This window comes from the organism of the source record quoted next, assembly GCF_019968985.1.
Source record: "MAG: Porospora cf. gigantea B chromosome Unknown PgB_NODE_36_length_59954_cov_119.657, whole genome shotgun sequence".
In the NCBI taxonomy this organism is placed as follows: Eukaryota; Apicomplexa; class Conoidasida; order Eugregarinorida; family Porosporidae; genus Porospora; species Porospora cf. gigantea B.
Window position 1 is genome coordinate 33,295 of NW_027178963.1, and position 26,660 is coordinate 59,954.

At 55.6% G+C, this 26,660-nt stretch overlaps 11 protein-coding genes across 21 annotated transcripts; 7 read left to right on the plus strand and 4 right to left on the minus strand.

Annotated features, from left to right (window-relative positions):
• Positions 1-11: 11 nt before the first annotated feature.
• Positions 12-1,778, plus strand: KVP17_003669 (uncharacterized protein; the record flags this gene model as incomplete). The annotated part of the gene is made up of 1 exon (XM_068521236.1): positions 12-1,778. The coding sequence occupies one exon, from the start codon at positions 12-14 to the stop codon at positions 1,776-1,778; it is 1,767 nt and encodes a 588-aa protein (XP_068374954.1).
• A 14-nt stretch (positions 1,779-1,792) lies between these two features.
• On the minus strand, positions 1,793-2,116 carry KVP17_003674 (uncharacterized protein; the record flags this gene model as incomplete). Its single annotated transcript, XM_068521245.1, has 1 exon — positions 1,793-2,116. The coding sequence occupies one exon, from the start codon at positions 2,114-2,116 to the stop codon at positions 1,793-1,795; it is 324 nt and encodes a 107-aa protein (XP_068374962.1).
• Positions 2,117-2,642: 526 nt separating this feature from the next.
• On the minus strand, positions 2,643-4,082 carry KVP17_003648 (uncharacterized protein; the record flags this gene model as incomplete). Of its 2 annotated transcripts, XM_068521198.1 has the most annotated exons (2): positions 2,643-2,803; positions 2,843-4,058. In XM_068521198.1, the coding sequence occupies 2 exons, from the start codon at positions 4,056-4,058 to the stop codon at positions 2,643-2,645; spliced, it is 1,377 nt and encodes a 458-aa protein (XP_068374918.1). The 2 variants fall into 2 exon arrangements, with proteins under 2 accessions (XP_068374918.1, XP_068374919.1); XM_068521199.1 differs by lacking the exon at positions 2,643-2,803 and having other exon boundaries at positions 2,835-4,082.
• Positions 4,083-4,401: 319 nt separating this feature from the next.
• Positions 4,402-5,342, plus strand: KVP17_003659 (uncharacterized protein; the record flags this gene model as incomplete). Of its 2 annotated transcripts, XM_068521220.1 has the most annotated exons (2): positions 4,402-4,641; positions 4,671-5,342. In XM_068521220.1, the coding sequence occupies 2 exons, from the start codon at positions 4,402-4,404 to the stop codon at positions 5,340-5,342; spliced, it is 912 nt and encodes a 303-aa protein (XP_068374939.1). The 2 variants fall into 2 exon arrangements, with proteins under 2 accessions (XP_068374939.1, XP_068374940.1); XM_068521221.1 differs by lacking the exon at positions 4,402-4,641 and having other exon boundaries at positions 4,644-5,342.
• Positions 5,343-5,839: 497 nt separating this feature from the next.
• KVP17_003646 (uncharacterized protein) lies at positions 5,840-9,598 on the plus strand (the record flags this gene model as incomplete). Of its 5 annotated transcripts, XM_068521192.1 has the most annotated exons (6): positions 5,840-7,219; positions 7,248-7,726; positions 7,754-8,008; positions 8,097-8,461; positions 8,492-9,189; positions 9,218-9,598. In XM_068521192.1, 6 exons carry the CDS (start codon positions 5,840-5,842, stop codon positions 9,596-9,598), a joined length of 3,558 nt encoding a protein of 1,185 aa, XP_068374912.1. The 5 variants fall into 5 exon arrangements, with proteins under 5 accessions (XP_068374912.1, XP_068374915.1, XP_068374916.1 ...); XM_068521195.1 differs by lacking the exons at positions 7,248-7,726; positions 7,754-8,008; positions 8,097-8,461; positions 8,492-9,189; positions 9,218-9,598 and having other exon boundaries at positions 5,840-7,231; XM_068521196.1 differs by lacking the exons at positions 5,840-7,219; positions 7,754-8,008; positions 8,097-8,461; positions 8,492-9,189; positions 9,218-9,598 and having other exon boundaries at positions 7,236-7,730.
• A 260-nt stretch (positions 9,599-9,858) lies between these two features.
• On the plus strand, positions 9,859-11,647 carry KVP17_003665 (uncharacterized protein; the record flags this gene model as incomplete). Of its 3 annotated transcripts, XM_068521232.1 has the most annotated exons (2): positions 9,859-11,246; positions 11,275-11,647. In XM_068521232.1, the coding sequence occupies 2 exons, from the start codon at positions 9,859-9,861 to the stop codon at positions 11,645-11,647; spliced, it is 1,761 nt and encodes a 586-aa protein (XP_068374950.1). The 3 variants fall into 3 exon arrangements, with proteins under 3 accessions (XP_068374950.1, XP_068374949.1, XP_068374948.1); XM_068521231.1 differs by lacking the exon at positions 11,275-11,647 and having other exon boundaries at positions 9,859-11,250; XM_068521230.1 differs by lacking the exon at positions 9,859-11,246 and having other exon boundaries at positions 11,387-11,647.
• A 19-nt stretch (positions 11,648-11,666) lies between these two features.
• KVP17_003663 (uncharacterized protein) lies at positions 11,667-21,413 on the plus strand (the record flags this gene model as incomplete). Of its 2 annotated transcripts, XM_068521227.1 has the most annotated exons (4): positions 11,667-11,795; positions 11,824-12,083; positions 12,112-12,613; positions 12,642-21,413. In XM_068521227.1, the coding sequence occupies 4 exons, from the start codon at positions 11,667-11,669 to the stop codon at positions 21,411-21,413; spliced, it is 9,663 nt and encodes a 3,220-aa protein (XP_068374945.1).
• A 294-nt stretch (positions 21,414-21,707) lies between these two features.
• Positions 21,708-23,225, minus strand: KVP17_003652 (uncharacterized protein; the record flags this gene model as incomplete). Its single annotated transcript, XM_068521204.1, has 1 exon — positions 21,708-23,225. The coding sequence occupies one exon, from the start codon at positions 23,223-23,225 to the stop codon at positions 21,708-21,710; it is 1,518 nt and encodes a 505-aa protein (XP_068374924.1).
• A 59-nt stretch (positions 23,226-23,284) lies between these two features.
• KVP17_003675 (uncharacterized protein) lies at positions 23,285-23,821 on the minus strand (the record flags this gene model as incomplete). 2 transcript variants are annotated; one of them, XM_068521246.1, is made up of 1 exon in its annotated part: positions 23,285-23,821. In XM_068521246.1, one exon carries the CDS (start codon positions 23,819-23,821, stop codon positions 23,285-23,287), a length of 537 nt encoding a protein of 178 aa, XP_068374963.1. The 2 variants fall into 2 exon arrangements, with proteins under 2 accessions (XP_068374963.1, XP_068374964.1); XM_068521247.1 differs by having other exon boundaries at positions 23,285-23,668.
• Positions 23,822-23,944: 123 nt separating this feature from the next.
• On the plus strand, positions 23,945-25,504 carry KVP17_003647 (uncharacterized protein; the record flags this gene model as incomplete). The annotated part of the gene is made up of 1 exon (XM_068521197.1): positions 23,945-25,504. The coding sequence occupies one exon, from the start codon at positions 23,945-23,947 to the stop codon at positions 25,502-25,504; it is 1,560 nt and encodes a 519-aa protein (XP_068374917.1).
• Positions 25,505-25,615: 111 nt separating this feature from the next.
• KVP17_003677 (uncharacterized protein) lies at positions 25,616-26,275 on the plus strand (the record flags this gene model as incomplete). The annotated part of the gene is made up of 1 exon (XM_068521249.1): positions 25,616-26,275. One exon carries the CDS (start codon positions 25,616-25,618, stop codon positions 26,273-26,275), a length of 660 nt encoding a protein of 219 aa, XP_068374966.1.
• Between the last annotated feature and the right edge of the window lie 385 nt (positions 26,276-26,660).

Consider the following 26,660-nt stretch of genomic DNA (forward strand, 5'->3'; position numbering starts at 1 on the left):
TAAATTCCCGCATGCTGAGTTCGCATGTCGTAGGGAAGACCGATGGGAGGGAAACCATTCAATTTGACAATCTGCGCCATCAAAGGGTCTCTTACGTCAGGAAGGCTGTTGAAGTCTCGAGCGCGGACGCTAATACGGACTCTCACACCAACGATGAGACCACCACTCAAGACTCCGAGACCGCCACTCAAACCTCTCGCACCGACGACGAGACCGCCACTCAAGCCTTCAGCTCGCCTGGGCGACCGCAATTTTGCGGCGTCCTCTTCAGCGAGTACGTTGAAGGCACTCGCCGCAGTTCCAGGGCCCTGGAGATCACGAACTTCACGACTGAGCGCGTAACACTAAACGGCTATTCTGTTGTGGTAGAGACGGAGAATGGCGAGAGCCACCCGCTGCCCCTTGATGGGATTAATCTGCGAGGAGGAGACAGCGTGACACTAGTTCACCAGGACTACACAGCGCGTTGGCCTGCGGGTACAGTGCGGAGAACCAATTTGTGGTTTGATGGGGAGGGCGACTCCATTGGCCTCTACAAACAAGACCGTCTTATTGACAGCTTGGGGTCAAGGTTGGGGGGAAGCTGGGGTCTGGATGTCACACTTCGCCGCCGACCAAGCCGCTGCTACGGCGATCTTGATTTGGATGATGAGTTCATAAGGGATGATGCCTGGTTCATCTTCGAGGCGGATGACGTCTTCGGGCTGGGATGTCTGCGGAATGACTGTCGACAGGCGGTAGACACTGATGGGCTGGTGTTGATAACCCAATATGTCCATGGCAGTGTTCCTTCGCGTCGCGCGGTGGAGGTAACTAATTTCGACACCCATAGTATTGACCTGAACAACTTCCAATTGGAGTTCTATCTCGACGGGGACGTCGTTCCCAGCCAGATCGTCAGCCTAGGCGCCTTCTACCCGAAGTCGCTGCTGCTTCCAAAGCAAAGTCTAACTGTGATTCAGAACCGCTGGGATTTGCTTCTGCCAGCATACAATGTTGTCATGCACAAACTGGATTTTGACGGCAGGGGGGACACCATAGCGCTAGCGCGAGTACAGGAGCTATATCATTCCTTCGTGGACTCGCTCGCATCCAACAACTCCACCTGGGGCCAGGCGGCCACCTGGATCCGGTACGGTGGCTCGCGTCGTGCAGAAACTAACCCATTCAAAGCAACCGCCTCGCTGACTGAGAGGTTCCAGCGCCTACCCGCAGATGATACCACCGACCTGGGCTGCGCGGAGTCTGCGTGCCGGGCTACAGGCAGCAGCGCAATGTGGATGTGGGCGACGCTGGTGTGCGTGCCACTTGTGTTGCTGGTCCTGATTGCGGTGGTGCTCTGTGTGCGTCGTCGCCCGCCGTGCATGGTTCCGAGCCCGCCAGCCACATCTCCCTCCACCTCAGACTGCGTGGTCCAATTGAGCGAGACGGAGAATTCGATTAAGTTCACTGTCACCGTAAGCCCAGCTCAATCCCCTGCAACGTTCTCAGACTCACCAAACGAGGTCGATGTGGACGTAGGTCTCGTTGTCTCGAGCGGATCTTTTCTGAGCAGCTTCTCCGACACGACTGATCGAGGGATCGACACATCCATGGAGTGCGAGCAGCCAACCATTGCCCCTCACGCAAGCCGACGTCAGAGCAGCGCCAGCGACTCGCTCCGATCACCAGGTTTCGAGTGCGTCCCGAACTCCGAGCGACCTGACAGGGACAGCTCGTCTGGTTTGGAACGAGATGCTTCGTGGTACGCCTCTCGTGGGTATTTCCGGTTGTGGTAGTGTCGATTGAGTGGTTAGTGAAATGTATTTTCTTCGTCCAGGGGCCTCTGTGCGCTCGACACCTCCGACAGCGTCTCAGGACTCATGCTGCCCTTGGGGGAAGCGGCGTCGAGCTGTCTGTGCAGCGGCACCAAGTCCCTAGACATGCTCGCAATGACGTGCTGGCAGTGGGAGTTGGTGAGAATCTTCTCCGTTATCAAAGACTGGATCTCCACCTCCAGCCCCTGGATCTCGGCTTCCACCACTGGATCGAGAGCGCCGCCCTCGGTGAATACAGCGTCCTGCAGCGTCTGTAACCGGTGCTGCTTGATCTGCGCCTTTTGATCAAGGGCAGCCATTAGAGACAGCAAGCTGTAGCAGAGTGTGATGATGACTGGACATCGAAACTCTGAAAGTAGAATCGAATCGGTGTATGAACGTGGTGGTGCTTACCGATGGACCCAGATGGACAGCAGCCGGGAGCTTTCGCTGAATTGTTCAAGCGGGTCCATTAAATTCGCGATTTTCTTAGTGACGTGTTCTTGCAGGCTTCAGCGTCGATCGGTCTCTGCGCAAGTGTGCACCAAGGGATTGCGCATTTCCTCACGCGCCTGTCTGCAGCACGAGTGTGGTCCGTTTGGCGCTGTTTTTGAGGCATTGTCGAAATCCACGTACGAAATTGTAATTTATCTGATGTGCTTTCGTATAACTTGCTCCACCTGCGGAAAGCCGACCTGGAGTGGCTGCGGCCGACACATTGACTCTTCTCTTGCGGCAGTCCCCGTAGATGATAGGTGCAGTTGCAAGCCGAGAACCCAAGCAGAGTTCAACAGGAGGTGAATTTGACGCAGTCATGAATGTGTCGAAACTATTTCTCGAATCTCTCTACTTGCGGAATCGGTGAATCATCCTAGTGCACCCAGTCCAAGGAATGCGGCATAGCGGGCACAAAATGGGCGGCAAGGTGAGTTCCAGCTCGCCGTCGTCATCGTCGTCATCATAGTCGACGATACTGTCGACACCTCCAATTCTGACCAAACAAGCCGCTGCAACAATAATTACGCGAGAGCTTCAGATTCACTCACTGTGGAAGTAGTGTCCGCAATGGTTGATGTCGACGTTTGCCTCTCGCATGGGCTCTAACTTCGGACGGCGCGATATTCGCTGGGGAGCAGCGTACGCTCGCAGTCGGGCAATGTCCGATCCATGAATCGTCTCCAGACAAACAGAACACTCTTGATCGTCAGAGTCCCAAAGCGCAGCAGGTGGTGCAGTCCACTTCGACACGTGGGGCGGCCTGACAAGTCGTCGATCGAACGTCCGGATATCAGCATCAGTCAGCAGTATCTCGCAAGGCAGCTTCGCAAGCTCCTCCACGAATTCAGCATTCATCTCTGGTTGCACTGTCATGTAGATTAAGTCAATCAGTGCTTGACGTCCCAACTCGTACCTGCAAGTTGGGCTCATATCAACAAGAATCAGCAGTCGTCGAAGCAATCTTGCGCCCTCACCCTCGCCGTTGACTGTGGCACTGGACTGAGAGACAATATTCTTGATGATCCCTACAAGGTAGCGGGTTGTATCCTTTGGCATCATCCATATTGCGGAGGTGAGCGCGGTGAGATGGCCAGCCTGCACATCGGCAGACCGTGCGATCAGAGTTGTATCTGGAATCGTAACGGGAATCATCCACAATTTGTCGGCCAGGTCTCTCGCGGACGATTCCAACAACGAGTCACCACCTTCGGCACGAATGATAGCGGGAAGGTTGGAGATGGTCTCCAGATGCTGCAAACTGACCTCTTTTGGCACGGCAGTCTTCAGATACTCTGGTGCGGAATCGAGGAAGCCCTTTAACAGAGCGTCCGCGATAGCAGCTTGAACTGAGGGCCATGCTTCGCCCATCTCTTCGAGGTCCTCGTACTTCAACGAACTGAGAGCGAACATCAGCCCGCTTATGATGACCTCGGGGGTGGAACCCAGCCCATTCACAGCCTCGACGGCTGAAATGACCTTTTGTACAACGTCAGCATTTATCTTTCGCGCAGACCCAGCCAGTTCTGTTGCCACCTCGGTGTCTAGCTTGAGCTGAGATAAGTGTTCTAGTTGGCTGTCACTGACGGGATTCTTGGTCTCGGTTTGGCGTGCATCTTTGGGTATCTGAGACAACAACCTCGTTAGAGCCCTAACTACCGTTACCATGCGCATGTTGTTGCCGAAGAGGTCACCCTCCTTCCATAACAGGTCCGAGAAGACCGACCGGTTGAACTTCGCTATCTGGTGGGCCGTTTGCTCAACCATCCCTGGCTTAATTAGCGGCTGCATCCGAGCAAACGTATGCTCGATACACTGTACTGCCGAGGGGATTCTCGGAACTTTCTTAAGTGGTAGCGGCCTCAAACGGCCCAGCAGGCCACGTGTGGGCACGCGCCGGGGTTTAACCGCAGGCGAGACGATTCCTGTTCTTCGGTCCAGCTGTCCAGTGAAGACTGGTAGTGTCAGGCCAGAGCTTATGAGAAAGTCGCTCGATTTTTGTGGCGTTGATCGCAATCGCATATTTGATATTTCATGCGTCAACTTGGTGCACAGCACATGAAATCAACCCCACATACGACGCACCCATTCGTTGTCGAATTGTGTCATTATGCTTACTGCCTGCCAAATTGCTCCTTGCGTTTCCTCCGTCGTCGTTACTGACGTGGATGGCACACTCCTCGACACCCACCTCAAAATCCCGGCAGCCACGCAGGAGACCCTCGCAATCCTTCGCCGCCGGAATATCCCTGTGATTCCATGCACGGGCCGAGGGCCGAAATCTTTTCAGCTGGTGACTGGTGGGGAAGTCATGCCGGTTTATCCGGGGATCTACCATCACGGTCAGTTGGTATGGTGGCTGGGCGTGCGATCATGCAGGCCTACGACGCTTCTGGCAAGGTGGTAAGCCACACCCATCTGCCAATGGAGGCAATTCGCGCCCTGCAAGGCTACGCTACGCGTACGGCGAACCAGCTGATGGTGTACTCTGGCGATAGAATATTTCTTGCGGCTGGCGCAAGCGACATGGGAACAAAGTTTTGCTCTAAGTACATGGAGCCTACTCCTGAGGTGGTCGACGACGTCTGCGCCTTCATGGAGATGCACGATATGCTACCCACCAGAGCCACATTGATGTCCCCTAAACTAGACGTACAGTGGGCTACGATCAAACAGGAGGTTCTGGTGCTGGAGGACGAGACCGGCACCGCGCTGGCGACCTGCTGCCAGTTTCGACAGTCCGTGCCAGATATCATAGACATCACTCCTAATTCAATCGACAAAGGCGTGGCCCTCCGTTCGCTGCTAGACTCCCTGGGCCTCTCATCCGACACTGCGGTTGCTCTTGGGGACGGTGAAAACGACGCGCCCTTGTTGAAAGGGGTGCACATGGGCGTCTCAATGGGGAACGGGATGTCCCTGACGAAAGCCGCTGCCCGTTGCGTGACCCGACATGTGGACGATGATGGATGGTCCACAGCTGTTAGACGATTCGCTTTGGCAGAGAAGATCTGCGCTTGTGACCTCCATGACGAATGTTGCAACTCATGATACTTTTATACATTGACGCAATCTCGAAAGGTTACCTCCTACTCTTTGAACTCGATTCCCACCTCCGAGCACACGCCGCCACAGCAGCTCCAGTTTTTCTCTGCTGAAGTTGGTACTCGTCGTCTGGTCACGCAGCAGGCACACCGTTGATTTCCGCAGTATCCGTGACGGCGGATTCGACCATAGAGTCGTCGACCTGGAAGAGGTTTATACCAAATTGGGTTCATACCTTCACGAGAGGAGGGGACTATCAGCGGAATGGTAGCGATTCCCGTTCCGACGATGACTCCCGCGCCGACTACTATTGCGATTGTTATTAACGTTAACATCGGCACGAAAATCTGATTAATGCTGATTTCAGTTTATGTAAAATTATTAATGCTGATTTCAAGGTGAGGTCCACGTAGATTCGCCCCTCCATCAACGGTGAAAATTGGCGTTAAATTAATCCACGTCCAGCTGCTTGGGTGGTGCCGTTTTAAATCCAAGTATTTTCTATGAGACCGCCACTGAAGGTCGTAGCGGCCTCGGGGCCTCTGGGGGAGGACCCTGGCGCCCCTCGTGAGCTGGAGATAGAGTGGTTTAGCGAGATATCATCCGGACCGCCGTCCGAGCGGGGGCTCACGGACGCTGTTGTTGGCCCGGAGGTCGAGGAGGCCGACGCTGAATACATTACCGTTGACCTCAGTTTTCCCCCGCTGTTTCGATCGCTGCTGCCTGACACGTGGCCCACTGTGGAGCCTCAACCGAGCTCTAGACATGTGCCTGCTGCTGACCCTGCAACGATCTCTAGAGCAGTAGCTGCTGCTGACTCTGCAACGATCTCTAGAGCAGTGGCTGCTGCTGACCCTGCAACAAGCTCTAGACCTGTACCTGCTGCTGTCCCTGCAACGATCTTTCGAGCAGTACCTGCTGCTGACGCTGCAACAAGCTCTAGACCTGTACCTGCTTCTGTCCCTGCAACGATCTTTCGAGCAGTACCTGCTGCTGACCCTGCAACAAGCTCTAGACCTGTAACTGCTGTTGACCCTGCAACGAACGACAGACCAGTACTTCCAGTTGAACCTTCCCGGAGCTACGGACCTTTTCCTATTGTAGAACCTGCTCGCAGCACAGTGGACATAGCGCCGAGTGCAGCCCCGGCGCAGCACGCTAAACGACGGAAATGCGGCCAGAAGTGGAACCAGCATCCCTCCGATTTCCTGGTCAACTTGGTGGACATGGCTCCGGACCTAGTGGATCCATCGCAGATAAACGTGGTGCTAGACCTCGACCAGACGTTGCTGCACACTATTCGCTTGAAGGATTTGGTCCCAGGGTCGCAATTGGACCTGTCTGCGTTCTGGGACAGTAAGGGCCAACCGGACCTTGAGCTTGTATTCCTGTCGCATGAGCTGGACCCCGCACAGTTCCCGTACAACTACGCGGTGATTAACAAGGAAGCGGTTATCTTCGATACCCGGGCCAGCAGGACATCTGGAGGGTCAGACAACTACTTCGTTGTGAAACTCCGTCCTTTTGTGCGGGAGTTCTTGGAGCAGTTGTATCAACGCTGCAACTTGTACGTCGTAACCAACGGACAGAAGAATTATGGCGAAACGGCTGTGGCAATATTGGACCCCGATCACAGGTTTTTCGGCAAGCCACCGCGATTAATCTGCCGGTCCTCCACCGATAAGAGCCAGGACAAGACCCCCCTGCTGCGACAACTGCTACCTGGTGCAGACCCTCAGAACACACTGCTGGTAGATGACCGTTTAGACGTGTACGACAAGGCTTGGTGGCCGTCGCTGTTGCCGGTGGTGGCTTACAACAGCCTGCGATGTCTGGTGTCTAGCATTGCCCATAACGGACCTACCGGTGACTTCTACGAGACGGTGAGTACATAGCGCGATGCTTACCCAGGATTGTCAGCTCCTTGCTACGGCTGCGGTGATACGGTCAGTGGTGCGCGCGTTCTACGGCGGTCAGTCTGTCAGTGCCTATTTGGTCAACGCCCGCCGTGCTGTGAAGATTCCACCGACGTCATTGGTCATCTCGAACGACCAACCACCCGACTCACTAAACCTTAGGTACTCCCTACAGCGTCATATGTGGCTGCAAGCGCAGCTGCGGTTGTACACGGGAAATGACCCGGAATGCTTTGACCTAAAGGAGGTCTTGCGGCGGGGAGCCACGTCGAAGTGCATGGTCTTCGCCAACCATGGAGTCATTCCTGCAAGCAGCCTAGGCGCCTTAGCAGGCACTATTTTTTCCGGTCAGTGGCTGGATATAGTGTTTTCGTGTCTGCAGATGGTGGAGCCGTTGACCTTTGACGTTGTTCGGACCCTCTGGGAGGAGTCTGGGTCCGCGGTTCGATTTTCTTGGCGGGCAACCAAACAAAAGTAGGGTGTTAGCCGTTCAATTAACAGTCGAGAACAGGTCCTCAACGAGAGAAATTCCTATTGCATTTCCCGTCTGTGGCCAAGATTGGGCTCGCTGTTTCACCGTATAACTACGCCCCAGCAGCGCTCATTCTTGGAAAAGCGACGCATCATGCTGGAACAGAACCGGCGGCCCGGTCCTATGGACGCCTGTTATCCTAGGATGCAGCTCGGGACACAAGGGAAAGTAGGCGCCTACTGCTGGAACAGCTCCCGACATGCTCAAGTCATGTTGTCGTCAGAGTGTGACGTTGCCTCCGTTCACCGTTTTTGCTAGTGAAAGTCGCCATTTCAGAATCTGATGTGAGTGTCGTTGCAAACCTCCACGCAGGTCACTGGTCGTGCGAGTTGAAGCTCCCTCTGGTCGCGCACGGTTTGAAATGCGGAAAGACGACCTCATTGTGTCGCTGGTCGAACAGGTGGCAACGAAATTCGGCTTGAGGGCAGAGAATGTAGTCCTTCAGAAAGGAGACGACGCATTCGATCATACGTGCAAGTTGCGGTTCACCCATGTAAACCTCGTAAATGGGGACGTGCTGAAGATGACATCCGTGGACGGCACTATCGGAGAGATGCAGGGCGTATCTACAGGATTGAAAGCCTGCAGGTCCACTGCTGACCTCGCGCCTGAAAAACCACAAGCCTCGTCCCCTGCTCCAGCAGGCGACCACACCGCCTCAGGCGGGCCCATAACAGGTGGGCCCACCACAGGCGGGCCCACCACAGGAGGGCCCACCTCAGGCGGGCCGGCATTTCTCAGCTTCGATGAGTACCTCCATCGTTCAATGTTCAATATCGGGGATCTGCCCCTGCTCCAGAATTTCAAGCCCCGTCTTCTGGAGCGGGGGCAGCTGACGAAGGTACCGCCCTCAGTCACGCTTCGACACCAAAAGTATCGCCATGTGGACCATATCGAGTTTATGAACGTTGAAGCGATGAACAAGTTCGTCACGCACTGGAGGTTCGACCTGGAGATGAGCGAACAGCGGTGTGGGTATCTCTACGGTTACTACCGTGAAGACCCACACTACCCTGAAGGCATCCGCGCTGTAGTGGAGGCTATTTATGAGCCGCAGCAGGTGGGAGAGGTGGACACGTGCACGGTGCTTGATGACGACTTCCTGCCCACAGTCACCGCTTGCGTTGAGGCCCTCGGCCTTGAGTGCATTGGATTCATCTACACTCAGCTGCCGGGCAACCACCACGCCACAAACACCGAGGTTTTACGTCAAGCGTCCCTGCAGCTCGAGCATTCCTCCGCCCTGCACTACACTGGCTACGAGCACTCCACGTTCGTCACGGTCACCGTCTCCCCTGACACGGATCTTGGGGGAGAGCCCGTGCCCAATGCGTACATGGTGTCGGACTTGGGAATGGCTTTTTACCGAGACGGGTTGTTCGACAAGGTGCAACCCAATCCTAACGTGAGCCCTGAGCCGATCCTCAATGCAGTTGATGAACATAAAACAAGGCGCTCCGCATGAGCTATTTCCCAAAGTGCTAGAGTCTGGCAAGCTTATCGAGGCGGGGGGCTCCTTTGACCTGGATTGGCTGCTGGTTCGAGTCAACGATTCAGCTCCAAAAACGGTGAACTCCTTTTTCAAGCACAATTCCTTTCCTCCAATGAATCGGCGGCGAGCGCCTACCCAGCGCGACGTTCAGACCTACCTGAAGAGCGTGAGCGGCCCGGACTGGACACGCCTATCCGACTTCCACTTCCTGCTGTATGTCGCTCACTTATTCGACGTGGACACCGGCAAAGCCATCTGTGGCTGCGTTCGCAACAAGAAAGTGAACATGTCTGACTTTCTAGACATTCTCAACTTACTGTGATCGCTAAATCATTGTCGATTATGGAACCTGCGCGCTACCTCGGCCCCGTAAAGACGAGGTCTTGCACAGACTTGTTTGCTCTTCTGTTGTTCCTCGGCTGTTGTACATTGCACGCCGGACTGGGGCTTAAGGTATGTGAAGCAGCCGCATGCACGTAGAATTTTCTCCAAGCCAAGGGCCTGTCCTTTGGCGGGACTGATTATCTAGGGGAGCCCTGCACTGCGGCACGACCGACGCTAACACTGTCTCTAAACATAACCATGCTCAAGGATATGAGGGTGGCCCACTATAATGGGGAGCTGACTGTGCTCGAGTGGATGCGTCGCACACCCCAGGCAGACTGGGCCGTACTACCAGAGCTCCAACGGCGTCGGGCATACATACGTGTGTGCAGCGATGGCTGCAACGCCTTTGACCTTCAACGACGGCTTGTGGAACAGCCTAGCGGAATCCCAGCCGTTTCAACGCAGGCAGGACTCCCCCCGCTTGTGGAAGACCTCTCTTCGACAGCTTCCCCCCTCGCCTCCTCCTTCTCTCCGCCGTCACCTATTCCGATGGTGCCTTGCGCTTACGAGGAGCTCGATTTCCTGTGCGCCCCCTACCCCGGTCCGATGATATCCCTTGCTGGGCGCTTCTGTGTTCCGCGGATGCACGACAGCATTCTGCACTCTGTATGGTCGTTGCTGGACTTGGAAGGCGACTGGAATGGCACATGGTCTGCGTTCGTCGTTGGATCTGTGGGACAGGTAGTTCGGATACTGGTGGAGCAGTGGATTCTGGTCAGCGTGGCTTGCGCGCTGACGGTCCTCCTGAGCGTGTTGTTCCTGGTAATGACGCACTTCTTAGCGAAGCCTATGCTTGCGCTGGCCGTGTTGATTCTACCTACGTTCTTCGCGTCCCTGGGGGGAGGGATTTGTTACTGGCTGGTAACAAATGTGGAAGGATCGGTTACCGTCGCACTACTGAGTCTGCTGGCTCTGGTATGTTTCGGAACTTCTCTCGTCATCGGCTCGGTGCTCTTTGGTATTCGACGACGCGTAAAGGAAGCCACAGCCATTATCAAGGCTTCCCTAAAACCATTTGTGGACTCTGTGGACATCATGTTAGTGCCGGTGGTCAGCCTCGGCGCAGACATCGGCGTGTTGGTTTACGTGCTGGTCTGGGTCCTGTGGCTGTTGGGGAGCCACCCACCCAGGAAGCAGCTCGTCGTTGCGCTAGTTCTCAGCACGTTGCTCGCTTGCTGGTGCTTGACGTTCCTCCGGGCCTTCCGACATATTATGGTGTCCCAAATGGTGGCTCGCTGGTACTTTCAGCCGTATGACCAGAAGGGGAGGAAGTCGGTGCCTTGTGTGGCGTGTAGAGCGATGAAGTCCTCGCTGTACCACGTAGGATCGGCGGCCCTAGGATCCCTCATGGTGCTTCTCACCAAAGCTGTCCGCTTGCTCTTCAACTTCATTTCCCGCAGAGTGACCCAACTGAAACACAAGACCCGTCCGGGGCGAGGTGCTTCGTCCGGCCGCTCCTCTCGCCGCTGCGGGGCCTGTCTCGCCTGTTTGGAGAAAGGCCTCGTTCTGATGTCTTCTCACGCCTACGTGCAAGTGGCGCTGCTCAGCGATCCGTTTCTAAAGTCCTCCGCTAACGCAGTCAAGTGAGCTCGACGTCGCAGACTCATCCAGCTTGCTTCGAAATCACCCGAGTCGACTGCTGTTGTGCTTCACGCTGTCAAGAATCCTACGTCTTTTGGGCGCGCTGCTGACGACGACTGCCACCGCATATTTCGTGTACATTATGACTGAAGGGATGGACTCCCGTGTTGGGTTTACGGTAATGTGCACCATCGCGTCGTGCATCCTCTCCAGCCAGATCCTGAACCTGCTCGACGTTACCGCAGACGCCACTCTGCAGTGCTTTCTCATAGATATGGATGCCCACGAAGCTACAACAAGCGAAGGGGAAGTGGCCTACAAACTGGCGGACAAACTGAAGACGGTCCCTCCCTACACACCACGCGCACTCAGACGCTTCGTTAGTGTTACAAGAAGTGTGTAATAATGACGTAATTTGAGCTATGACTCGAGGGACGAGGACCCCGAGGGTGCCCACGGAAAACCACCGCAGCGCCAAATTCCAGGCGCTTAGAAATCGCGTGCATGATTGGTTTGGCCGGCAGAACACACCCAACGAAACCAGCAACGAAGTGAGGTCTTCTGCACAGGGCCACGCAGACCTCATCAACCTCTTCCCCCCGGGCTACCATCTCAGACCACTCCACAAACATCTCTTACCCCTTCGAAAGCAACGACAGCTCGAGTTTCGTCGAGGCCACTTCGGCGCCGCTGACGACGACTTACGTTCGGAATGTGGGTATTCACCCTGGGATTCCTATTGCTCCGTACTTCAAGTCGAAACTCCACTGGTTTGCACTCCTGGTTACACTTCTGGGTTCTGCGCTGAGCTGCGCGTCGGTCTATGTCTTCAGAAGAGAGTGAGAGGTCGGTTTCGGGATTACGCAGGCTCACAGTCAACAGCTCAGTTCTGTTACCTAACCGATCTAACGTAACGGTTTCCGTCCGCAATTGCAACGTCCATTTCAGTCGCACAACACAACACTCAAGGGTCACCGTTCGCGGTTGGCAGCATATGGCAGACGACGACGCGGTTGCGATCAGATGGACGGACTACCAGAGCGAGCCCTCGCAAGGTGTCTTCCCGCGGTTCCTCCAGGACTCGCAATGGGAGGCCGCCCCCACTATCTGGGAGACCTTAACGCACAGCTTGGAGCAGACGTTCTTGCGTCAAGCGCGCCGCGCAGCTCAGGAGTCCCAAATACCTGCCTCGGGCGAACTGCATGTCCACGTGTCTATGGAGGAGTCGTCGCCTTACTGGACTTGCGCGGTCCAATTTTTGCTGGCGCCTGAATTTGAGTTCGACTACCTAGACATCCTTTTCGAACCCGGAGATCGCATGATGAACGTGAATGCAGACGTGCCGATCTTCGCTGGTACTGCCGTCAACGTATGTTCAGCGGAAAGTCACCACGCAGCTGGCCGCTCTCCACGCACGGATAAACCTGGTGAACGTAGGCGCTCCTCGCGCCAACTTCGTCGTCGGCGACGGTGAGCTGCAGTTTGCAATGGACGATCTCCCAGAGCGGTACGGGTCTCCTAACGTAGCAATCCTCTCGCGGTCGGTGCCAGTGGTGCTGCAGTCCAGCATGCAGATGGAAATCTCGATGAATGCTGACACCCTTAGTCGCTCATTGCTCAAGGGCCACAGCGTCAAGGTCAAGTCGCGAGCTGGAGCATTCAGCAAGCTGGATCCCAAAACTCCCTACGTTGCGCGTGTCCACGCTGAAGGCGGCCGGCCGCTAGACGTAAACCCCCGACGAGTACTCCTCCACGTAGACGGCAAGGAGGTGGCCTTCTATGGGACCGCTCGGAACACTGAGCACAAGGACGAGGTCCACCGTATGTACCTACAGACCTGGGCTGGCGTGGAGCAGCTGTACCGCCCGCACCTTCTTGATATGGGCGGGTTTAAGCTGGCAACTATAGACCACTTCATTCACGAAGAGAAGGGGCCCTGGGTGGCTGGCCTGTCCATGCTCGGAAGCCAGCTCGTGCCGCGAGGGCTGTGGCGCTTTCTATCCTCGGACGCGTTTCTCACAGCCAACAACTGGTTTCTTACGCTCAGCGGCGGCATGCTGGCTCCACGGACCATCGTTGTGGACGCCCACGTCGTGGGCATGATTTGTCGCGACTTCCAAAAAGTAGATGAAGGTCTGTCCAAGCTGATGGGTCCAATCAGGAGACCTGACGTCTATGATTACGTGAAAAGTAACCTGGTCGGCTCCTGGGAAAACATTACTTCTCGGGAGACGGTGCCAGCTTCAACGAAGGTCTCTGCGGGCCCAAGTGCTAGTCGCGCTAGCCGCTTCTTCAAAGCATTTTCAGAGCAGCTCTCCGCAACGACTACCTCCCCACCAACGACAACTTCGTTAGACGAGAAGTGGGTGGATAAATTCAAGTGGCGCGGTCGCCGCCTGCAACTCGTTCCTTTCGGAGACGACACCGACCCTGGTGACCTCTTGGACCAGCTAGGTGGTGACAACGATGACGACGACGACGACTCCAGTCGTCGGAGAGACCCTCTGCTGCAACAGGCTCTAGCGGACGACGAGGACAAGCAGCTTCGTGAACGGTACCAGCCCCATTTCCCAGGACTGGATGTGGGAGCCATCACCCCCAACGGTCTCTGTCCCCGCAGCCTGCTTGAGGACGCGTTCCTGGCGCTTTGGCGGACCCGCACCATGCAACTGATTAAGACACAATCCGATCGGTTCGTGTGGACATGCATGGCATCTCTGGATGACCATCAACAGGAGTCCCGAGAGGAGTTTAACTTCAGCGTGGACAACAATGCGGTCAATGTACGCCGAGTGTCTGTATCGCGCGACTCACTGGCTTTCAACGTCGCCGCCGCCATCAATCTGACAGCCTCAGTGGCTGCCGCCGGCATCACAGTTTGGGTGGTGTATACTCACGCCACAAGCTTCCTGACGGAACGGTCGAAGAAGATTAGCGTCCAGCGCACGCTAAGCCACCGTCTAGCCCACGAAATAGTCGGGTCCAAAATGAACTTCGCTGACCAGACGATCAACGAGGCCGACTGGAACATATTGGTGACTCCTGTGCAGCATCCGTGTCACGGTTTCAATATTCTCTGGAACAGCGGACTACGGTTCGACGAGAAAAGCAACGGCAGACTCGGAATTCAAATCTCAGCAGTGGTTTCTCATGACTTTGGTGCGCCTCCCGCAGTGCCTCTTGAAATGGAAACGCTGAGCCAAGCTACAGATTCCCAGGTGTTAGACGCGGAGATCACGCCGTTGCTAAGTCCGAAAGCCGCACAAAAGGTCAAGAGCCAGACGTGGGCCCACTGGTGGTTCGAGAAGTTTCCCAGCGTTGAATGGGTCCACAATGCGTTTTTCCGCTTAACACATAGCAGTCGGTCTCGGGAGGTGTTCCTTTATGTGCCATTCTCCTTGGTGGAGTCGAAGGTCATGGGCACGCTGCAGCAGAAGGAGGTGTTCGTGCCGGCAAAGAACATCGCAGACAGTGGCAGTCCCATAAAGCAGACCTATGAGCTGGACCCTCAGTTCAACTACCGTGTGAGGATTTCCTTCGTGAGCAGATCTGGCCGAATTATGGACACATCCAACTGGTCCTCGGAGGTCTCACCAACAGATGCTCTCACCTTCAGCTATTATCCGATTGAGATGCTACGCTTATTTGCTCCAGCCAAGGTTTCGAGTTTGGTGACATTCCTTAGCTTGCACACCAGGCACGTATCGGCGTTCAGTGTGCCCATGGAACTGGGAAGCATCAGCATGCTGGTTCATCTTCCCAACGATGCAGACGACCTTAATAGGGGGAAACCCGAGGCCAAGGCGAGGCACTACACAATTAGGGCGTTCATCGGGAAGAACAGCGCTCAAGCACTCGAGTTGAGCCTTCGCACCGGCCGCAAGATTTTCGACGAGATCCACCTGGCCGCTATTCCGAAGTCAGTCAGTCATCGAGAGGCGTCTGCGCAGTGCCGGACTGATGGGTTAGTGCTGCTCGAGGCGCAGCCGACTCAGACCTTCACCTTGGAGCGCACTCGGACCAGTCAAACCAGCATCTCGTTCGAGGTGCTGGAGTCAGTCACCGGCCAACTACTGGCCACAGGCTCCATTAGCTTCTTCACTTTGGGGTCGCTGGTCTTGGACCTGTGGCGCCAAGGAATGGACTCCATGCCGTTCACTGTCATGCTCTCACACTCCACCTCGGGATTTTCGGGAGAGCTGGGCTTAGGTCTGTGTATGCGAGACCTTCGCCGGTTTATCCGCCATGTGGAATGCTCCGAGGTCCCATTAGATTCCAAAAAGCTCCGTAAGGGCGGTGCAATCAACGCGCACGTCCACCCATCAACGCCGAGACTCCGCCCGTACTTCCTGCTTGATGTGCCCGCCAACCCCGTCCTGCAAGGCAGCTCTATGGTCCTCAGATGGAAATGGCCCAGTGATCACGCGCCCAGTCAGGTCTATCTGTATCTTATGGATAACGCCACCGATGAGCTGCTGGACCCGGTTCAATTTGGCCACCCCGTCCCTAATACTGGAAGCTTCAACTGGATCGCCGACGTGTCATTCTCAGAGTTGCAGTCGTCTCTGGAAGTCTACATCGTCTTGACCATTCTGCCGTGGGAGGAGCTGCCTTCTGCCACCAGCAGGCAGTTGTTACGATATCATCCAGAGTTCATCACGTGTCAGACGAACACTTTCTTTATTGTCAAGGTGCTGCCGTTGTGCGAGTTGGAGATGGCATACGCCGGTTTTTGTCGTTCACACACTCTTGAAATGGAGCGTATAAGCCCAGAAAACTTGGGTAGTGATTGGGACTACCACACAGCCGAGTATAGCCTGCGGATCTGCAAAAACCTTCGGCATCGGCTGCCCTTCGAGGATGCATCAGTGGTGTACTTCCACACGCCAGGCCAATGCGTTGTGTCGTCCTTCTCGAAGATGGTGCTGCATTCCTCCTCCTTGCAGAAGTCGCGGTTAGCAGGTCTCTCACAGTTTTCGCAGGGACACCAGCTGGAGGTGTACAAGTCGGTGTCTGCCCGTGTGGTGATTGTGGAGGGATGTCAGATTGACCCGTCGCCAAACACGTGGATGAGCAGCATGCATCACAGCCTTCTCAGCTACGACATCGCCTACCACAGACCTATCCTTGACAGCGTCAAATCGGTGCTTCGACGATTGCCGGCGAGATTCAGCGTACTGGGCCGTTCTCAGTACTTACAGAACTGCGGAACGTCCCGGTTCTCCTCCTCGACAGAGGTGTCGTCCTCGACCAGTCGTTGGCCCCTCAGCAAGGCTAGCCGTTTTTCCCAGCGCCGGTTACTTATCACCGGTGGTCTTGCCGTGGAGCGCGCGTCTGGCATTGTGGTGACGCTCGCATTGCTCTGCTTTCGCATATGTGCCCTATGCGCCTTCCCTGTCATATCTATGGCGCTATTGGCGTTCGAGGAACGACTAGCAGTTGAAATAGACGTAGTCGCGCGGCTGGAGCCTGGGTACCGCCGCAACCTCTCCGACCTGGCCTTCGAAGACTCCTTCTGGGCGTCGTTCATGTGGATGACCCCTACCATGAAGTTGACCTTCGTTCTGCTATGCACTCACGTGACCTGCATGGTGGTCATAGTGGTTCTTGGCCCCGACATTAGACTCTTTGCACCTGTCCCAGCTCGGGTCCTGGACCGCTTTGGTGTGACACACACGTTGGTGTTCGCATTCGTAGATGTGGGCTTCTTCGTGATGTTTTTTCTGTGGTTCCTGGTCGGCGTGCTCGTGAACGCGGACACATTCATGCCCTACATCGTTATGATCGGTTCGCTGGTGACGGTTGTCTACATGGTCTGGCACAACTTTGACAGCTCTCGCAAAATAGTTGAGGACTACATCAACACCAACGTCGACCTGCTGCTCTCAGTGGCGTTGGACCGTTGGTTCGAGAAGATGGAGGTTCCGTTCACAGCCCAGACCGGCAACGAGGACAGCAAGATTTCATATTTCACCCAACGAATCCGTGTGGAGCTGCGTGAAAAGAGGCGCCTGACGAAGCAGCTCTTCATGTTGCAGCGTACAGCGCCATTCGACGAGGCCGCAAGCGGGGACATCGACGAGCGCGTGCGACTTCACCGTGAACGTCTGTGCACTCCACACTTCGATAAGGTCACCTCTTACGACCAGAAGTTTGTAATGCTGTCTGACGGCACTTCACCCGCCTTGGAAGAGTTCAAACTGAGCTCTGGCGTTTCCCCTGCGTCACGGTTAGCCTCCATTGCGGACACCCAGTGCTGGAAGGACCACGTAGTCGGCCTTCTCTCCGGCGGAGACGTGGCCCTCCTGAGCGACGGGGTCATCTATGGTCCGAGGTACGGGTACCAAGTGGAAAATGGGGGCTCAGACAAGGCCTACGAGCACGCCATTCTCGTCACTCTGGGGTATCCACCGGCAGAGACAATCCCCATATCCGTGAAGATCATGATGGTGTTCGAGCACTTTAACTCCGAACATGACTCCTACATGGATGCTGAGGAGTTCGAGGCTTTCTGTACCACTCTACACAAAACAGAATGGAGAACGGGACAGCGAACGTTCAAGGAGCTATGCGCCTCGTTCGCCCAGGATTGGAATGTTCGAATCGACTACAAGAAGGGCATCCACATGAAGGACTTGTTGAAGCTCTACCGGAATGTAGACGAACTCGATGAGGACTTCGAGCAGCTTTTTCCCCCCCTGGATAGGTCACTTGCCCTGTCGAACGTTGACGAGGTGTCGGACGGGGAGAACTTGCAGTTTGCGGACAGCGAACCTGAGAACGACGCCAGCGAGTCGTCGAGCGTGGACGACGAGGTCTACGTCCTCGACGAGGAGGCCGACCACGACTTCGTCCGAAAAGTGTTAGAGCGCAGCACCAATGCCCGCAAGCTAAAAAAGATATTCGAGCATGCAACTCAACAGTCCAGAGGTCGCGTGGCGGACGACCTCCTATCCGACGTTCCCTTTGTTGCTAGCAAGATCTTGGAAACACATCTTGCTATGTACGCACCTGTATTTGGCAGAGAGGCGGTGGTTGGCGTGAATGACAGGCGCGGGGGACCCTCGTCGGAGAAGCTGTCGCTGCTGACGACACTGATCAAAACGCTGCAAATGGATTCGCAGTCCGAGATGGAGGCCGCCTTCGAGAACTGCTACGACTCGATGTTCGAACCCTCTGTCGTGGGCCAGGGGGTGGTTAAGTTCGTAGACTACGTCTGGCCGTCAGAAATCGGGGCCAAGGCGGTCAGACTGGTCAGTGACCGCATCAACTTGTCCGCATCTGAGGTGCACGAGAGCAACGCCGACATCGCTGTCGCATACCCTCCAAAGACGGCCCACCACGTGGTGTCATTCTTGCTTGAGTACCAGGTCAGCCATCGTCAGCTGATTCGAGACCAGTTAGCATTGGCATTCGAGGTTTCGACAACGAGTAATGTCGGTACGGACATGAAAATTCGTGTAGCAGTCGTCACCGTTATCCTTGTGGAGGCGGGAGTTCTCTATCTGCATGATGTGTGGGAGGAGCTGGTGTCAATGCACGTCTTCAGATGCGGAAAACCAGCGCCTCGACTCACCACACCTGGAATCGAGAGGAAGGCGGATGTAGAAGCTCAGGACCAATCCCAGTGCCTGATGCCCGGTCTACACCGTGTAAACGGCGTACCCACTCGCGTGACTCCAATCGCTCAGCCTCGAAGTAAGGAGTGCTTCCGACTCATAGCGCGGAGTATCGAGAAGTTTACCAGCGCCAACGCCACCCGTCTCGCGGTAGAGGACGTTGTAGGCGTCGTACGCAGCATAGTCACGGAGCATCTGTGGTTTGACGCCTTTATCATGCTGCTCCGACTGTTGGGGATCAACCTCGTGCTGGACGAAATACCAGGCTCCGTGGTCACTACGTCACAGCAGGCACCTGAGTGGATAGAGGAGGCGGTCTATAAGCTCTCGGGACCGACAAGACGTCCTATGACCCGGGAGAAGTCTTTCGCTCAGCCCCGCAGCCAAAGCGTGTCGTTTGTCGGATCCGCCAGGTCCGAATCACACCTTCACCGAAATATGATGAAGGTACGGAAGGTGTATGATGAGCTGTCTAATGGGTCTTGCTTTCTACCCGTACACTTAGCGGACGAGGCCCTCCTGCTGCTGAACGACACGAGGCTACATGTGGCCAGCCTGGGTGCGTGTCTCCAGCACTTGAAAGTCGCCGGGACCAGTTTCTCTGTCGCGGCATTGGTGTCCCAAGGCGACTTAGATAATCTTCGCAATGATGACAGAAAGTTTAACGACGCCAATATCGACGAGTCGTTGTCGCTGTCAAGGGCAGCATCCCTATGTGATATCGAGTCTGACTCTACTGTACTGCACCTGAGTCAGCCCTATCTGCGTGAGCATCGTTACTTCGATTGGACCTCTCTGCGGGAGCAGATGATGCAACAGGACACTTTTCTGAGCCGCCAGATAGGAGCTATGTGTTCCGGATCACACGGATTCATGGTGCGCTCGCAATTAACTGAGTTCGTTTCTCGCATACAGGAAGCTTACTACCACGACAAACCGCCCCAAGGGGAAGAGAGTCGCTGCCTGAGCACATCCTTCGAGCTCTTCCACAAGACACTGGTCAAGTGCCAAATGTCAATAGGGTTGAATCACAGCTCTGTCTTGTGGCTCCTGGTCAACAGCTACATCGACCGCGAGTTGTCGACGGGACTGATGCGACACTTCATTCCAGTGACACACGTAGCACAGGCACTGGTGAGCATCTTTCTGCAGCCTGTGGATTGTATGGGAGCCGTGGTTGCATTCGACGCCCCACTAACCAGTGTTGTGGGTTACAAGGGGTTCGTCAATTTCGGGTTCTTCCGAAGACTCCTCCGGATCTTGGGCAACGATGCCTCTGAAGGCGGAATACGCCGGATGTGGGATGATTTCACTAAGGACCCCATGGAAGTCTCGGACTTCCTTCCGTTCCTGGGTGACTCGGAGCGTGCTGGTCTGCGACCCTCAGCCTCTGTGGAAATACCGCTAGAGTGGCTGAATCAGAATTTGTTCTACCTCCGAGTAGAGATGGACGACCTTGGCTTAGATCCAACAAAAGGTAAGGTCGTTCAACTGGAGAGCCTTCGCGTACAGCTGCCCAAAATGCTCACCAGCGGCCTGTCATCCGATGGCATGGCCGTGCTGTTCAAGATGTTTCTCCAGGTCCCCGTTCCCGACAACATCCTATCGGAGGTTTTGGCCTGCACGCCCACCAATACATACGGCCTCTTCCGGTCGGAAGACATCGCTCGTGTTCTGACTGATTGTTCCCTCGAAGGGATGAGTTTCGAGCTGCTGGGTGACCTCCTCGCGAAGATGCAACTGCAGTTCCCATTCCGCGAGTTGAAGCGCATGTTCGACCTGATGGACTTTAATGACGACAAGTCTCTGTCGCTTCTGGAGTTGCTTGGCGGGTTCCAGGTCCTGTTCAAGCAGTTTCTCCCACTGTACGTGGAAGAGGCTGTGGAGGTCACGCTATCCAAGCAGGTCATTCTGATCACCATCACTGCGCTCGGCCTCGTGCTGTTCTTCGCCTTCATCGGATTGGCGTTCTCGTCCTTCAACGGGGCTAGGTCGGGCATGTCCTCCGCGATTCAATCTGTTCTCGCATTGGCGGGCGCTGCAGGGCTGCAGAGACAAGCCACGAACGACCTTGACGAAGTTAGAGCGTCGGTGGAAGACAAAATCCAATGCCTCTTTGGCGGTCTCGAGAATCAGCAGCCGGACGCAGACTCCGTACCAGCCGCCGAGAAGGACGACACCTCCACCACCATGCGCATGAGATCTCTGCGATACATAATACCGCGAGCTTACTTCCCAGACACCCACGACCCCTGGCCCTGTGTGAGCTTTCCGCCAGATGCCAAGGTCAACATGTCACCTGTCCTGGTCCCTCAGGTGGATCCTGAGACGTTGACTTGGACAGTTCACCCTCGACTGCCGAGCTTTCTCCATTTCGACTGCTCAACGGGAAGTATTACTGGCACTATACCTGCCAAGTCGGCAGGGATGCCAAGAACTACGTTCGTCGTCACCTGTAGGAATTCGCTTGGGGGTGCTAGGACTCGCGTCACGTTTCAGATTCTAAAGAATAGAGCGTGGCCAATCAAGAAAAAGCTTGGTAGAGTTTAATGTACGTACCACAAAACACGTCTCAGCTTTCTCATTGGGTTCGAGTCCGTCTCAGACCTCGATCCTGCGTGTACCTTGGACGCCGCCTGTCACTTATGGTCCACGATGAGTGTTAGTGCGGCAGCGGGGTCCTGAGGTGTGAGCCAACTTGTTCCATGGCCAGCTTTGCTTGGTCCATGGCGTAGCAGTGGGGGGAGGTGTCAATTGGTCTATGGTCCGTCCAATGGAGGTTAGAGGCGAGGCAGAGGCAATTTAACGTAGTCCATCGCCTGTTCAGCGTGGTACATAGCCAGCTCAGCGTTCCATGAGGGGTGTAGAGGTTGGGTCGGTAGCCAGCTCAGCGTGGTCTACGAGGGGTGTAGAAGTTGGGTCCGTAGCCAGCTCAGCGTGGTCTACGAGGGGTGTAGAGGTTGGGTCCATGGCCAGCTCAGCGTGGTCCACGAGGGGTGTAGAAGTTGGGTCCGTAGCCAGCTCAGCGTGGTCTACGAGGGGTGTAGAGGTTGGGTCCGTAGCCAGCTCAGCGTGGTCTACGAGGGGCGTTGAGGTTGGGTCCGTAGCCAGCTCAGCGTGGTCCACGAGGGGTGTAAAAGTTGGGTCCGTAGCCAGCTCAGTGTGGTCTACGAGGGGCGTTGAGGTTGGGTCCGTAGCCAGCTCAGCGTGGTCCATCGAGTTCTCAGCAGAGATATTCGATGCCACTGTACCGGCTACGCAGCGTTTGCCCACACAGTTAACTGTGACACTGGTTTGGACGATCACAGGTTTCTGAATGACCTTCACGCAAACGCCTTTGAGTAGAGTATCTGTCTCCGCGCAGACCAACGCGGGGGTCGAGGAGGTCACGCAGACCTTTCCGCGCAGGGTAGACCCCGCCTTGCACCCCAAGACGCCGGGTTTTTTTCTGACTGCTGTACATTGACAGCGGCCATCAGAACACCTCAATTGGGCGTTGGGTGGGCACGACGGCGTAAAGACGTGCCGCCGCAGTTCGTAGCAGTCGTTAGTTGTGCCCTGGCCGGTGCAGTGGGCAGTCCGCTCCACCGGCTCGGTGACGACCTCCGGAGCAGTTTCCAGATGCATCATGCATGTTCGTGGACGTAGAAAGGCCGACTCGTCTGAGGAGATGAACTGTCGACGGACCAAACATGGCTGGGTTCCGCACACATCCAGTGAGCCCATCTTACTGGATCTGAGGCGAGTCTTGCTGTCAGAGGCGGACCTGGTCTCCAGGCGCATGAGCAGCTTCTCGCGGTCGCAGACGTAGCACTGCCCGCCTGGACACGTGGAGTCGAGGTAGCACTCCTCTCCGTCAACATTGCCCCTGGGGCAGACCACATTGCTGGTGACACAGTCGTCGCCTGCCAGACGCCAGCCCTTTTTGCACCTTGGCGCGTCCCGAACGCACTGGCCGTCCAGCTCGTATGCTGGGAACTCGCATATGGATTTAACAGGAGCAGAATTCCTCTCGAGGCAGTAAGACTCACCCTGCACCTGCCCTGGAAGGCACTTCTCGCTGGGGGGGAACGTCGTTCGCTGGACGCACTCGGTGCCTTCTACAGAGAAGCCATCAGGACAAACGGTGCTAGCTGGGGTAACGGATGTGCACTGGTGATTATGGTGTGCGCCGGTCGTGCATATCTCATTGGGGAAGTACTCTTCCTCCTTGATGCAACTCTTTTGGTCAGGATCATAGTCGAATCCGGTGTCACACACCAACAACTTCACCCGTTGAGCGGTTGCTCGGATTGCTAGAGTCGTGTCACCAGCTGTACACAGCAACGCGAGACCAAAGAAGCCCACTAGACGAAAGAGCATTCGGATTTTACAATAGACAGTCCTCTACAATAAACGACTGTGGGGTATGCGGGGAGTTGTTACACCATTATCGATTCAATGTGATTGCGGACGTCAGTGATTTGAGTAGACAGGTTGGACTGGTCCTTGGCAGTTATCGCCGCCGCGATCACCGACCGCGACACGCCACAAGCTCGTCCGAGCGCGGCTTTAGAGCGGACGAATACGTAGGGAACGTCCTTGTCCTCACAGAGGAGAGGGAGATGCAGAAGGATCTCGATCGGCTCCACGTCTGCGGCTAGCACCACGACCTCGGCTACGCCACGGTTCAGCGCTTTGGTGGCCTCGTTAGCTCCCTTGCGAAGTTGCTTGTACGAGTGACATTGTTGAACCAGGTCCAGGACTCGGTTCTGGAGCTCGGAGTTGGCCAAGGGGAATGCTTTGGGGGAGATTTCCTCGGTCATTTCGACTTCCTTGGAAAATGTCCAAATACAAACTGCGAAGTAGTGACATAGAGCCAGTAGCCTGCTCTGTGTGCGATGCAGCACCGCCCTACGAAGACTGTTATGGAGGGCCCCGGCCCACGATTTGTGGAGCGGGAGAGGTTTAGATACCATCTGAAACACATGTTCACGATTTAATTCCAGATACGTGTCTGGGAGGTTTTCTTTTGTCAGAAATCAGGCCACGAGTGTTGAGGGTGTCTAAAGAGTGTGTCCCGTAAAATTCTCGATTTGTCAATGTTGGTCGGGTACGACTCTTCCGACGACGACGCCGCAGTCGCGTCTAAGCCATCAGTGCCAGTTGACCTCCCTGTTGTGAACTGCTCCCCTGAGGTGGACTTGTTATTGGACTCGGCCAAGCAACAGCGTCGACTCGACCCTACGAAAGTAACCGTATACACCAACCCTAAGGCGGAAGTGCTTCATCGACCAATCGCAGGGGCGACGAGAACCAACATCTGGAGCTCAAAGCCTGTGGAGCACACAATGTTCTCTACTCCTGCGGGGCACCACGAACGGAGCCACATCAGCAACGTGGCCTTCGACGAGCAGTTCCTCAGCTTCCAGAACCAGGGATGGGCTATGGACCCCTCTGATAATCCCAAGGCTGGGGTGTTGCTGAACCCGCTGAAGAACGCCAATCGGCACTCTCTGGCCCGCCGCGCCCGACCGGAGGTTCTCCCAGGCGTGGACGTGCTGGAGAAACGTCGAAAAGTGGCCGAGGGAACTCTCCCCGACGAATACATGGCACGTAAGGTCGGGGCCGGTCCAGCTGAAGACCGCCCAGTCACCATTTTTCACGGTCGTCACGAGAAGGACTACCAGGGTCGTTCCTGGCTCGCGCCGCCCCCCAACTTCAAGGAGGTGGACTCTGAGGCTTACCTACCGAAGAGACGACTCTATACGTATGTCGGACACACGATGGCCGTGCAATGTGTCAGGTTCTTTCCAAAGTACGGTCACATGCTGCTAAGCAGCGGAATGGACGGGCAGATCAAGATCTGGGAGACAGATAACTCAAGGAAGTGTATGAGAACGTACCTCGGCCACGCGGAAGCGGTGAGGCAGGTCAACTTCACAACGGATGGGACGAAATTTTACTCCTGCGGCTACGATTGCCAGGTCATTCTTTGGGACACAGAGACTGGCCAGATAATCAGGCGGTTTGACACAGAGAAAACCCCCTTCAGCTGCACCGTTCCCCCCGATCCCCAGCAGCAGAACCTGGTTCTGGCCGCGTGTGATCACAAGAAAGTGCTGCAGTTCGATGCGAACTCCGGTAACGTAGTGCAAGAATACGGGGCGCATCTGGAGTCCGTTAACACGGTGACCTTCTGCGACCAGGGTCGTAAGATGATGACGACCTCGGACGATAAGATGCTCTTCGTCTGGGAGTTCGGAATTCCTGTGGTGGTGAAACGCATTGCGGAGCCTTACATGCACTCCATGCCAGCCGGAACTCTGCACCCGGGTGGACGCTTCGTCTGCTTTCAATCGATGGACAATCAGATCGTCACATACGAGGGTCAAGGTCGTTTTAGATTCCAAGGGAAGAAGCGGTTCCGGGGCCACGCTTGCTCTGGCTACGCGATCCAGCCCCATTTCTCTAACGCAGGCGATGTGCTCGCGTCGGGTGACGTGACAGGTCGTATCAACTTCTGGAACTGGAAAACAGCCAAGCTGCTCCGCTCCATGCCTGGTCATGACTCGGTGTCCGTCTGCTGTCAATGGCGACCCAACCACGACTCCCAACTGGTCACGTCTGGTTGGGACGGTATGCTAATGCTCTGGGAGTGACTACCAGCTTTGGTAACCACTCTAACCTGCCAGCCGGTCATGTGTGATGCATTTGTTGTCAACCCCCTTCATCACTTTCGCTTGTGCAAGCGAAAGTTGTGTGTTTCGCATATGCGAGCTGGGAACGCTCTGTTTATTCAGGCCACACTGGGCCTCAAGCATGCTGGGAAGATAGAGTTGCCAGACGTGCCTGATGGTTGTGATGCCATCCTAAATTTCTTGAACGGGGCCAAAGGTAAGCTGGTCGAACCGCCTGGCTGTGGTGAGTGGAAGAACTACGAGTTCCAATCCGACGACGGTGTGGAGATTTTCGAAACGATTCCGATGACCGTGTCGAGCGTGAAAATCGACCCGGACTCTTCGGAGGTAAGCGTCACCTACGAGTGCCCTACCAAGGGCAAGCAGCTCGTCCTGCCGTTCAACAAGGCCGATAACGCCCTGAAAAAGTGCACATCAATCGAAGCAGCCGAGAAAGGCGAGCGGAAGGGATACCTGATAAAGGATAAGGCGGACGCGTTGTTCTTGGTAATCACAGCCAATGTGAATGGACTTGAGACAAAGATCCCAGCGAAGGCGAAGGAAGATCTGGCCAAGATATCGCAGATTGCCGCTATCATGACGGCTGACGGCACTGTACCTGCAGACCTGGTCGTACTGTCCAAGCCTGAGTTACAGAAGCTGGTGTCGCCCCTCCGACGAGGCGAAAAGGGTCGTAAGACCCTGCCGGCAGGCAATTCGAAGAAGGGGGCCCTCCGAAAGGAACGAAAATAAAGAATGTTAACGGTCTGAGTGTATGAGACGCTTGAGCTTATCACGCTTCCGGTGCTCGCTGCCCCGCGATCGATCCCGGGACCGGTGGCGCTCTCCAGCCTTGGACTGGCTCCGCTGCTTCCGCCGACGTCTAGACTTGGAGGGACTTCGAGAGGCACTCCTCCTATGGCGCCTTCCGCGGCAAGACTCTGGCTCCTCAGGTCCAATGGTAGCGATAATTTGCGAAGTCCGTGTGTCACAATCAGGGACGTGACCGCTAGGGCTCGCCGAGGGTAGGAACGTGGACAGCTCCAAGGTCTTCACGAGGTCCCGTTTCAGCACAGACACATACTTGACTCCTGGAAGGCTCGCAGACAATATGTTCTCCAGCCCGTTGAATAGCACG